We start from the raw sequence: 13,793 nt of genomic DNA, 5'->3' as shown, positions 1-13,793 counted from the left end.
TACCACTATGAACTTTGCCGTCAGGTCCACGGGTTCGGTCCTGGGGAAGAACATAAGTTACAAGTTCTTTTCCCTACCGAGCCTGAGCCAAATACTGATAAATAGCGCCTTTGTTTTCAACCCAACAGGTAGGAAATTGTATATGGCGATATGACTGGAGTTGGTGTATGGTTAAGTAGTCGTAATCCAAGGTATACACACACAGAATCTTAGTTATCTCTTGTCAGCAAATGGCTCGTGAACGATATCAAGGCCACCAGAGGGTGACACACATATATAGAGAGGAAGATGTCCTCTTCACTTGTTAGTATAATATATGCAGGACGTCAATATATGTCATCGTCCATTGCACGGTACCGTTCATCATATACACTCCAAGAAAGAAATTTCTCATTGCTTCTATAGCGTAGGGGTAGGGCACTTGCTAGAACTGCGACAGGGCTGTGATTCGAGTCCCAGTGGGGAAAAATTTAAATTTTTCTTTCCTATCATCTCTATCATTAACAACGAGATTCTCGCATACCTTACATCAAATTGCAATATAATTCTCGTAAAACGATACATCAACTGTACGTTTTCTTCTTCAAGATAAATAAATTGCCTGAGTTTCACGTTTCTTCTTGAAAAAAATTAGGAAAGGTTCAGAAGAACAAAACCTATGGGCTATTCCATGGTTCATACTCTAAATCGTATGGAAGTTTCTTTAAAAACTTCAGCAAGACGATGTCCCAATTACTTTGTGAAGAGCCATAAGCTCTCAAAATTCCTACTTCTGATAAGAAAATAAAAAAAAACTAAAAAAAAATTCGTTCTTTTTAAACTATTGCGATGAAAATATCCTAATTTAATGTCCAAGAATCTTCCGGAAAAAGAGTTCCCATCGCCTCCGGAAACTGGAGAAGCACGTGATTTCGAAGAGAAAAAAAAAACAGAATGGAATGGGAAAAATGATCAATCGATTGTTTCTTCAGAATAAACTGTTTTATATGTATATCTGTAAGATATTCTGGCGTTTCTCCACATAATAGAGCCTCCATCATATGGTTTTTCAGAGATCACAAATAGCATATCGTGATACAATTATGCGCATTTCGTATAGGAATTACTTTCATTTTTTCTGCTATATAAATATATATATATATTTATTTTTTTTTTTAGAGAATAATAATGTTGATGGCGTGGTGTATTCTAGTTTAATCGTATCATACCAACTATATATAGACGATTTTCTTCTCCTTATATGAAATTCCTTTCTTGAATAAATGTTTCTTCTTTTTTTTTCATTCCCATAGCTTTTACGAAAATGTGTTCAAACTTTACCGTTTAATGTTTAAGTGAATTAGTTTCCTATACGTCTGTACTTTATTATGATAAAAGTCACGTTTATACTTTGAGACTTATTCTTTGTGTAGTCGTTTTATTTTGTGGTAAATGCTAGGTTTATTTTTGTTTGTTAAGTCAAAAGATTTTTATTTGTTCTATTAAAATATTTTTCAACGGAAAACATCAACTTTTTTTGTGAGAAATATTAGAATTTTATTTTATAATTCGCGTGAAGCGAATTAAATTAAATAATTAAAAATTATTCCCAGTTGAAATCAAATATTTTTTTTTACGTAGAATACGTTTGACGTGAAAAACATTGGTATTATTCACTGAAAATGAATACAGTATGTATTATATTCTTAATATGAAGAATTGAGATAAAATTTTCTCACTTGTCTTTTAAAATACAGTCGACCTCTCTTAATCGGATATCAACGATTCCAGTACACAATATCGATTATGCGGGAAACAATTCAATCACCATTTTACAATGTTACTATAGTTTGTATATTGAAAACTTATGAACGATCAATGTTGATAAAGCTTCAACCCATAAGCTTATTGGTTGATTAAATTTGCTCTAATGTAACCGATACGCTTGTTAGTTGCACTTTTCAAGTTTCATAAAATAACTTTTATAAAACTTTTATAATGTAATTTAACTAAGTGTAATTTTTATAGTGTTTAACCCTATCTTTAGTTAGAAAACTCAAGGGGAGTTCGTAAAAATTCGAATTATCCAAAATTCGAATTAACCAAGTTCTACTGTACAGTCGAATCCCGTTTTGACGAATACCGTTATAGCGAAAATCTCGTTCTAAAACGGACACTTTTCTAATCGCCCCAAATAAGTTTACATAGGAACAATGCTAGGTAACCTAGAATCCCTTTATAATGCAATTTCGTTTTAACGAAGTGATTCCTCAGGTCTCTTGGCGTTCCGTTACAACGGGATTCGACTGTATATGCTAATAATGAATAAATAGAAATTGACTTTAGTTAATTCATGCCCCAATACAAATTTTAAACCTTTCATTCGTGATATTACTGAAACAATTGATATCTATAGCATGAATCGAGTCGATATAATAAACGGCAAAAAAATATTTCTTTAGTGAATCAAGATGAATAAAAATTTATTTTCATGCCCCCATTTTGTTATATGTGCAAAAATATGCATGTTCTGTGCATGCGATATGAAAGTTGAATCATAGCATGACGGAAACGAAATAAGAAATAGCGTTGGATGAAAATACGGAAATATGCACGGAACCTATACATGGATATTACAGGAAAGGAAGAGAGATACGAAATTCCATGATATCACGCTATATGGTAGATTTGTCTCTTTTCCGTGCATTTTTATTTTCCATTCCTAGGGTTTTATTTCCGGGACCTGTTAGAGCGTTTCTCACATATTTGCAAGATGTGTCATCATGCGAAATGCTCTCGATTTTCTTGCTCCAATGGTTAAGTAATCGCAAAAAAAGTAAAAAAAATATATACCAAGAGGAAACATGCAACTCGTACTGTATCAGTTTTCTCAGAAGAGCAGCTGTTGCCGCAGTGAGTGTGCGATGATAAGGAATAAGCTCTTCTAAGGCATAAGGTTTGAAAAATGAATGACTGGATTTTCTCTGGGAAAAAATATATGGGCGACGTATTCGTAATGAGGAAAAGTGGAGCGAAAATAAATGAAAAAAAAAATGCAACTCCAAAGTTTGTGGAAGTGTTAAAAACGAAGACACTCTCTCTCTTTTCTTTAGGTTGTTTTAATCTCTGCAACATTCTGGAATCATGAATATGAATGACCACGGAAAATAAAAGAAGCCCAGCGTACCTAATAAAAGAAAAAAAAATATGTGTATACATATACCGAGAGTCATTTCAGATAAATTTCATATTCACAAAGAAGAAGAAGCGTTTGTCGACGTGTTTGCTCAGTCCGATAACTTGGTTCAACGAATTGCGACCGGAATATAATAAGATCGATTTTCCTGTTCGGTGGAACATCTATAAAAATTTGAAGTTTCCGCGTTGTCGGTGACATGGACATTACTTTTACGTTACTGTCTTGTTATATCATATTGTTTGTCGGAGTTTTTATTTTCTAAAGCATTCGGAAGATATGGAACTAAAGTAAAAATAACAAAACCTAATAACCGAAACCGCAAAACATCGTTCTGGTTATTTTGTCACAAGTTACCGCATTCAATCGCATATAGGACGAAATATGATTTTAGAGATCAAAATAAGAAAACTAGATTTATTAATTCAATTCTTCTAGTTGAATATAATCTAAGTATAGTTATATAGTATAGTATAGTTCTCTCCCTCTCTCTTATTTATATTTGGCGTCCATATTTTTATGGGAATCTTTTTTCATTCACCTCGTTGGGCAGCATTTCGCCTGCTGTGGCCTTTGTATTTGTATTTCGTTATTCATAGATAATATAATAAGACTCTTTTACGGTGAGACAAAGTAAATGCAAGGTATGTCGGGGTATTATTGCGTATGGGATTTCTGAATAAAATCTGAAGGGGGCCCAGAATGGTGTTATAAATTACTGTGGGTGCTCCAGCGCCCACTGCACCCCCTAACTCTGAAAACACTGCTGGGATCCGTGTGTCTGGCCCAGGGCCCTGAATCAAATGCCCCCCCCCCCAAAAGTATTGAATAGTTCCACATTCTGAAATTATGTCATTTAAAAATTCTGAATTTTTATTTATTCTGGATTATCAATGAAACTTCGTTACAACGATACTCGATATAACGATAAACACCTCTACAACGATACTCTTCTTTCATTAGTTTTCGATTGTTTCATTCATTAATTTTCGATTGTTTCATTCAGTAATTTTGATTGTTTCATTCAGTAATTTTGATTGTTTCATTCAGTAATTTTGATTGTTTCATTCAGTAATTTTCGATTTTTTCATTCAGTAATTTTCGATTGTTTCATTCAGTAATTTTCGATTGTTTCATTCATTAATTTTCGATTATTTTTAGTTTATAGTTATAGATAATAGTTATATTAATAGTTGTTTCAGCAACGAGTTTGAGTTATAAATCCGATTTTTTGGGCCGTGGTAGAAGAGAAATAAACCAATTTTACCGAAAATAAGTCATAAAAAAGGTTTAGATAGTACAGGTGATACTAATCATATGCTATTATAGACAAAAGACGTTATTTTATAAACATAAAAATTTGCAAATTAATTCAATGATTAGTTTAAAAGTTATAATTTTTCAACTAAGCATCTGCAGAAACTGGCGATTCCATTTCAATCTCCTCGGACCTACGAGATACAGGATTCATTTATATCTCCTCGGGGTTTGAGGGGTAGACCAAGCCACGCATTTCATAATAGCCTTAAACAGATCCATGTCCAAAAGCGGAAACTTCAACTCAGGGGTTCTTAACCTTATGCGCTCCACGGACTCCTTTCAATCAAATGAAGACCACGAACACCTTTTCAGAATAACATCCAGTATATAATATAAAAGATATAGAAGTAGGGGAAACTTGACCTTAGTAAACTTGAAACACTAGAAATAGTTTTGATAGTATTGCGTTCCAGCTGATTTTTTTGGAGTGCAAGAGATTATAAATACCTTAACTTGCAACTATGTGTAGTTTTATATCTTGACAGATATTTTGCAAGAATCCACGTTTTAGTAACAAAATTGTACGCTTGTACGCTTGTTTTTGACGTTTTTCTTCTCAACATTGCAAGTTAAGTGAACTATATTTTGTAATTATAATCGATGAACCATACCCTGTGTTCAATCATACCAAGTACTGTGAATCGAAGTTATTAATATTTTTCATAAATGGTGCAGCATCGTGTACCTTGAATCAAAAAAGATCGTGTATCTTGGAACGGTATATATATAAAACTTGAAATTTACTTAGGAATACTCAACTTTCGCTAATTTTTTTACTTTTCTTCTTTTCCTTTTAAATTCAATTTATACTTTAAATTTTAGTTCTATACTTCTACAAAAAATTCCTACAAAAACTTCAGTTAGCCCCCCACCCCCCCCCCCCACACACACACATTTTTTCTCTTTCATCCACCTTTGGTTATTCCTTCATCAAATTTGTAGGAAAAAACGTTAAAGTTTACAGTGTGGGATACGTCCGACAAAAGCTTTTACCAAGTTAATTTCCTTAGGAGGAGAGGTGGAAAAATATTTTATTACCCACCAGTGCCAGACGTAGCAAAAATTTTGACATCACGCACGTTGTATCTCTTAACGAAATCACCTAGCATCAAAGGGACTGACACAACTAAAGATTTAAAAACATTAAAATTTTCTTTCTACAAGTATAACGTACAATAACTATGCATTTCATTCACATGAATATGTATGTATATTAATAATCATATTTTCTGTCATTATTTTGATATTTTTCATTTCAATATATGATTTATGTATAAAATACTGATTGTAGTATTTTTCCAGTAATATTTGTATTTTTTTTTTTGTTTTTTTTTTGTCTTTGTAATTTTACCCTGTTTCAAGGTACAATAACACTTGTTTACCTTGGAACGTTTAGGCCTTTTCAAATATCCATATTTCATGATTAGAGTAAGGAAGAAGGACAGCTTAAAATTTATATGATGTTTCATACAGCATATGGATACTGAAAATGAATTTTGTGAAATTTTACGGTAAAAATTTACTGAGAAAAAAAAGTTTGAAAAACAATGTTCCGAGGTATAAACAGTCTCCCCTACAAATATAAAGTGTTTATTTGAGGGAATTATACGGCAACGGAAGACAAGACATTCCATGCATTTACAGTATGAGTTGTTTTCTCAACAAATAAAAAGTACAAATCCCCGTGAATCTAGGGGTCCGTGGACCCGTGTCGGAGAGAAGTGGATAACAATATCTAGCCATATATACCTTGTTATGATCATTTGCATTCGCGGCCACATGAACAGCGAATATCCATGATTTAACAGCTGTACACAAAGCCTCCTTCTACTACTACTACTTAAGCATACATATACCTCGTACCCGTTCCTCTTCGTCATTACTCCAAATCGGTATATGCCATAATGTGTGTTCTGAATGTAGGTGGTGCCATCCACCTTCCATATTACGTTTTACGTGTTTCCATGGCACGCGTTTGTATATAAATCGTATCTCTTTGGTTTTCTGCATACTGAGTGTTACGTTTCATGACGCGCATTTGTATATAGCCCATATCCCTCTTTGATTTTCTGTCTCATATCATGTTGAAGGTGTGCTTAATTGGTGGGGGCGAGGACTCATCAGGCAGTATCATATTGCTGGTCTGGCTGCTCTCTGCAGAGAGACTTTTTAAAATAGAAGACCTGCTCGCATTCGCCCACAGCCTGCATTCAAAGCCTCGTATACCATAGCCTGACGTTACGTTAATGGGAAGATAACCGCGGAGATCTGAAGTGCCTTGATCATGATGGGAAACATGTCCAAGTGCTCATATTTAAAACTTTATGCCTGCTCAATGTGAATCCAAATCCAAGACATTAATTTACCCAAAGTTTTCAGTTTTACTTTTCTTTGCTTTATATCCTATTTTCAAAAAGATTACCGTTAAATGCCGCAACCTGCACTTGAATTTATGTTCGGATTTGGAAATATATTTACACCCCATCGACTAGAGGATTTCTAACAGTTCCACTGCAGAATCGATATATCATTCCCGATAAATCATGACTATATCCAACAATCTTTGTTAAGTTCCTTTTGTCTGAGAATTTTCTCGAAATTCTCCAGGGAGACGAACGTTCGTTGCTTTTGCGAGCATTAATTTAATCGTATAAATTCCAGGATCCTGTGGGTAGTAGCAAAACGAGAAAACGATTTTTCCCTTAAAACTGCATCCTAATAAATTGAGCAAAAGCTCGGCCTTCAAGAATTTGGATAAACCAAACTATCGCTTCCACCTCCATCCCATTTCTTGCACAAAACGCATTCATACTTCTCTCTCTCTCTCTCTCGTGAGAGAGCTAGCTTCTCGTGACGTCAAGCGGATTCCAGTCTCGGTTTTCGTATAAATATATGTGTGTATAGGGTGGAGATGGAGCCCTCGGCTCAATTTCTTTTCAAACCACGTTATTCCGAAGACTGCTTTGTCCTGGGAAAAATCGATCACTGCACAAGGGAAAAAGTGATGGTTGGATATGTGGACCCCCTTTTCCCACAACCCCCGTCTATCCGTGGCAGCATATCAAGAAAATTCCTGTTGAAGGAAAGAAATGGATGAAAAATATAAAAAGTCCACCCCCCCCCCCTCCCCTCCAAATTTAAAAAAAAAGAAATTGAAATGATTATAACATCTTCCAACTCATGTAATTCCACTAACTATCGCTAATCAGAAATACTTTATATAGGACTTGAAATGGTGCCGAATATAATAAGAAAGAGATTTTTTTTTTGTACACCAAATGAATCAGTTAAATGGTGAACACGCTTCATTTACCGTTTTGCCTTTTTGCTTTGAACCTTCTAGACCGAGGTATTCATTTTTTGAAATTTTCAAGATGTTTTTGCAAAAAATACATTGAAAACATAAATGTCATCAAATCTTTGTTTTTTTTTTCAAATTTTCTTCTTTTTTTGTGAATAATTCTCACTTCGTTCAAATTTTTTCAGAAAAATGATGCAGGGATATATTCATATTTTGATACAATTTTTTTTTCCCCAGAACTTCATTGCTGAAGTTTATGAAATAAATTGCACTTTCCCCGGAGACATTTTTTCTCCTAGGATCCATCTTAAAAAAAAACCTTAAACTTCAAGTGTTGTCCTCTGATGAAAGCCCCAAAAGTTCATGTTCACCATATTTCTAATACTTTCAAAATCCGGGGCTTAACTCCCTAAAGTCAAAAGGAAAAATTCGACAATTGGAAAACGCAACCAACAACAGTTCACAGTCACGAGAAAAATAATTTCGTTACAAGGGGCTTCTCGTTATAAGCGAATTTCCAATTTTTACTCTGTCAGTTTATGAAATTGTAGAAAACAGCTGATTTTTTTGCATTGAAACATCCTTTAGATCATAGTTTCCCAACCTTTTTTGTCGCATCTCGCCCCCTTCTTCAGAAATTTTTTTCTCCCAACGCAATCAACCCACAGGATCTTATGTTATACCCGTAGCTTCTACCGCCCCCCTGGAACATTCCATCGCCCCCCGCTGAGAGAATCACTGCTTTAGATCATTTTTCTCTAATATCAATTGTATGAAAGGAACTCTACTCGTGAATCTACTCATACTCCACACATTTGTGGCACGAGGGTCTGAAAAGGTTAAGTGTTTATTCGAATTTCACTTTGAAGAAGAGGAGCTATTCAAAAAAGATCTTGAACTTGACATTTCTTTGATATAATAGAGCCTTTTTGAAGGGCCCATCTCTCTTCAGGGCTGCTTTTTTCTGGTCTGGAATTTTCTCCTTTGTTTTACATCCATTAAATGATCACTTCTACCTATCTTCATCTCTTATAAAGGCCACTTTTTTGTGAACTGTGCTGATTTCGTTTTCACCTTAACTTCGAACTTGTTGGCAGATGCACGAATAATGTAAATCCATGCGGTATTGATATTCGATTTTAATGTTCAGCCCCATTACTTAGCATAAATTGTTTCATGACAGGTAAATGAGGGGCGTGGGAAATCTGTCGATGTGTTTGAAGCGTATGAGAGAAATATGAATGGAATAGTTTGACTCCTTATATAACGACCACACACGATATATCTCGTTTTAACGATGATGGAAGAAATTCATTCTAGCTCTCCCTGGTTTGTTTGTTTTTTTTAAACTTTTTCTCATCACCGCGAAGCTTTATTGTAACCGTATGAACGGATTTGTTTTTTTTTTCTTCCCCATTCTTTCTATACTTCTGTGTTTAGTGATATTCCCCCATATAACATATCTTTCTGCTATATACAGTAAAAGTTCGTTATAACGACAGTTCACATTCACAAGGAAAATTTTCGTTACAATGGACTTCTCGTTGTAAGCGAATTTCCAATTTTTACTCTGTCAGTTTATGAAATTGTAGAAAACAACTGCTTGAATGGAACTCCACTCGTGAAATTAAAATTCGTTTTTGGTGTCACGCAATGTGTTGATTCTCTAAAACATTTTTTGCATACAATTTCATATTATCAAATCTATTTAATCAATCAACAGAACAACTAAAATTCTCAGTTATCATATCACTGCTCACTTCCATTGCCCCCCATCTCTGAATGCTAAATCTTAAGAGGCATGAAGGATATCCCTTTAATAGAGGATTGACAGTGTTTCTGAATTTCCTAATTATTGCATATATGCAAACGATGAATATCGGATTAAAATTCGCCTTTTTTTCTCTATTTTTTTTCTAGAAGTTCCAGGCACGAGTGGAACGATGGTGAAGATGTGCTCATTATCAGACGAGTTGTGGATGGCGGCATCATTTCCAAAGATCGAAGATTTCGTCGAAGTAATAATATGTGATATATGACCATATATATATATATATATATTTGAAATATATATGTGGTAAATTCTAGCACCTGAAATGTTCGAAAGCAGTCAGATATATAAAGACGTTCTTCTAGATTCAGTCAACTCTTCTTACGCAAGCAACAACAACAACTATGCAATTCAACTGAACACGACCGAGGGTTTCGATGTTGGTGAGAACATCACCGAGTCGTCGAGCGACGGCCGCGAGTCGGTGGAAAACTACGTGGTCATGTGGAGCAACTCCATATACCCGAGTGGCTACTCACAGCTCAGAATCATCCTGACGTCGTTCGTCGTGACAGCAATAATGATACTGATCGTGGTCGGGAATATGCTGGTGTGCATCGCCATCGCGACAGAGAAATCCCTAAAGACGGTACAGAACTGGTTCATAGCATCGCTGGCCGTTTCCGACTTCTTAGTTGGCTTGATAATTATGCCATTTTCTCTAGCTAAGGAGGTAATGGGCTATTGGATATTTGGCCGCGTGTGGTGTGAAATACACTCGGCGCTGGATGTCTTCTTGTGCACGGCTTCGATTAACAGCCTGTGTCTCATCAGCCTGGATAGGTACTGGTCTGTTACTCACGCCGTGGAATATCTCAAGAAGAGAACTCCACGTCGTTCCATGGCCATGATCTGCTTCGTGTGGGTCATCTCAGCGGTAATATCTTTACCTCCTCTGGTGGGGTGGAAGAAACCGGAAGACGCATCAGCGAGCTACCCAACATGTCAGCTGAGCGACGACGTCGCCTACGTTTTGTATTCGGCTTTGGGATCTTTCTACATTCCAGCTTTCGTAATGGTATTCGTCTACTGCCGGATTTTCGTCGCTGCACGATCTCGGGCCAGGCGACACCTTAAAAAGCAGGCCGCAGTCATATCCATAGCGGAATACACGAACGACCCGATAAAGGAAAAGTCGACGACGACAACCACGACAACGTGCACCAGCTTCAGCAACCCGAGCCCGACAGACAGGTCTGTCGAAGCGGTCGGGTTCAGCCAGAACGAGGAGACTGCCAAAGTGACTGAGAGCAACGGCACGAGCAACGTCCTGCTCTCTCCGACGACTACGACTGCCCCAGAAATCGTCATTGAACCATCGCCGGAAATCAGCGACGTACAACAGTGCGGTTCTCCGCTGACCACGGCGAGAGATATCGCCAACGACAAACCCTGCGGAGGATGCCTAGAGCCGAAGAGGGCCTTGTATTCCGGGATGAAAGCCTATTCTCAAGAAGCAATATCCGCAACCGGCAAAGAGCAAACCGCGAAAGGCCCACCGCTTTCACCTTCCCTGGATATATCCGCAAAGCCTTCTTCGCTACTGAAGGCACCCAAGTTCCTGAAGTCGCCGTTCGGATCGACCATGTCCCTAGCGGACGCGGGTCGCAGTGACGTCGATTACGAGGCCGAGTCCCTGGACGATTCCGGAAACAAAGAGAAAAAGAAAAAGAAGCACAAATCCAAGGTGAAGTACCAGATCGAAGAACTCCCGAAGAAAATACCGACGACGGAGGCCGAGAAACAGAAGAGGCGTGTCGCCAAGGCCAGGGAGAGAAGGGCCACGTTAATCTTGGGCCTCATCATGGCTTCCTTCATCCTCGCCTGGCTGCCGTTCTTCGTGCTGTACGTGCTGTCGGCGCTGTGCGAGGAGTGCTACGTCGGCGACACGGGGTTCGCCGTGGCTTTCTGGTTGGGGTACTGTAACTCTGCCCTCAACCCCATCATATACACCATATTCAACAGGGATTTTCGCAGAGCCTTTAGAAAGATACTGTTCAAATGATCGAAAAGGTTCACCGAAAATTTAAATATATTAATGTACAAATATGCAAGGAAAACAAACAAAAATGGCCTTTCTCCTTTTTTTAATAGATTTTACTGGGGGGGTTGGGCAAAACGAACAAAACAAACAAAAAAAAATTTTATCTGTGACCCTTTTCGGCTTTCATTTCCCTGCACTATTTTTCATTATTTTCCATTATCATCACTTTCATATGATATGTACGTATGTCTGTGTGTGTATGTATTTGTTTTTTCTCATCAAGTTATCATTATTAATTAGCGAGGTTTTTTATCAATTTTTTCATTGTTTCACACGAATATGTGTTAACACAGCCGATTCGAATTGGCTCACTAGCTTCTCTGCAATAATATAGTATATATATATTAAATATATATATATATATATATATATATACATAATATATATTATATAAATATATATGTGTGTGTGTGTGTTTGAAAAAACAAAATGTTTCCTTAAAAGCACTGTTCATAAGATATTTAAAAGCTCGTTTTTTTCAAATATTTGATGTTGTTTGTGCAAAAAAAAAAAAAAAAAAAAAGAAACTACACTGCTTTGCGATGAAAATTACTGAATTTATGCCAACCTTCGTTGCTGCCCTGTTCGAGAGGTTGTCTTCCATGTTGCTGATGAAATAAGCGAAAAGTGCCTAAAATAAAAATTCGTTTTTGCTGTCTCATACAAAATCCATCGATAATACTGTTTACTTCTGAGTGGTTCCGTATTATTAAATACTTTTCTATATCACAGCTACATAGCATTTGTTTACGAATATTAATTAAGATGACCGGTCACGCCCACTTTTCACCATGGGGTAGGATGACAAGGCTCTAGTTCAGTGGTTCCCAAAATGGGCAATAGGAGGGAGAAGGGGTTTTCTGATAGTTATACAGATACAGTACAGAATTCTACAGGCCGTCCCAAACTTTTTACACGGCGAATGTTTCTGCAACCGTTAACTTTAGAGCAGCGGTTCTCAACCGGTGCTCCGTGTGAACTCCCAGGGGCTCTGCGGCCACTCGAAGAAAATAAAAAAAGACAATAAATTAAAAAAATAATAATTATAATATTTTTGAATAAGAAAAATAAGTCAGAAACTTTGATGATACAAATGGGCCTCCGGGGCTCCGCCATAGAAATTGCATAGCGGAAAGGGCTCCGTGGATCAAAAAAGGTTGAGAACCACTGCTTTAGAGAAACATACTTTCACTTACAAAACGTTTTCTAATGACGTCAATTTACTTAAAATCTCGAAATTTCTTTGAGGAGTCACATATACATAACCTCTTCTCTCCAGAGGTACTCGTATGTGTATATGAGTACTTCCATTGTTAACGGTTTTAAAATGTTTTATAATGATTTTTGAAATTAAGACTTGCAGAATACACGTATGTGTACCAAACTCAAATGGTTCTAGTAAAGATATCGACCCATATCAATTAACTAATCAAATAATAATTACTTTTCTCTATACAGGACACTTTTAACATTCAACAAACACAAATCAATCAAAAACTATTTTCTTAATCACCAGTTTTGGCTCAGGTTTGAAAAAAATAAACAAAATAGAAAAATTAACTTTTCAAAATGTAGACCCTGTGCTCTAAAACTTCTGATCAGTAAAATGAAAATGCGACTCTGGGAAGTCATTTCCTCAAAAAAAATCCGCATTTTCAAATGCAATAAATATTAACGGTGACATTTAACTTTGAAATTTTCAAAATTTATCTACAATGATCAAGGGTGTTGTTCACAAATTGCGAAAGGTAGACCAAATTCAAAGTTGTAAAAATTCTGTAATTGTCAAAAAATTTAATTATCATTTGTTGTAAGTAAAAAAACAAAATGATTGAATTCATTCTATTTGTTTACAGTCCCTAAAAATGACAACTTTTGAGTCAATGAAAACTTGCCCACATAGTGATAAGGTACCTAAACATAGTGATTTTATATATTTAATATCTCTCGCTCACACATAATCCATAAATATTGGATTAAAAAATATAAAACTTTTTGCAAATTAATCCTCAGATCGGGATCTGTATTTGAATAACAGTAAGTTTTAGCACACGAGGACTATAAAAAATTAAATTTCTTCATTTTTTATGTATACGACCCCTTAAAGAAATTTTGAGATTTC

General features: G+C 36.1%; 1 protein-coding gene across 1 annotated transcript in view; it reads left to right on the top strand.

Moving 5' to 3' along the window:
• Nucleotides 1-12,319, top strand: part of Octalpha2R (alpha2-adrenergic-like octopamine receptor) — a 63,147-nt gene extending 50,828 nt beyond the window's left edge. The window contains exon 2 of the mRNA XM_089231141.1: nucleotides 9,717-12,319. Coding sequence (XP_089087267.1) covers nucleotides 9,893-11,632 — 1,740 coding nt within the window. The 5' untranslated portion in view covers nucleotides 9,717-9,892 and the 3' untranslated portion in view covers nucleotides 11,633-12,319. The remainder of the gene's footprint in view (nucleotides 1-9,716) is intronic.
• The last annotated feature ends 1,474 nt before the right edge of the window (nucleotides 12,320-13,793 follow it).

The sequence above is a fragment of the Pholcus phalangioides genome, unplaced genomic scaffold, assembly GCF_987345545.1.
Source record: "Pholcus phalangioides strain wild (caught in Gottingen) unplaced genomic scaffold, Ppha-v1.0 ptg000004l_1, whole genome shotgun sequence".
Classification (NCBI taxonomy): domain Eukaryota; kingdom Metazoa; phylum Arthropoda; class Arachnida; order Araneae; family Pholcidae; genus Pholcus; species Pholcus phalangioides.
This window is presented reverse-complemented; position numbering and strand designations above follow the sequence as displayed.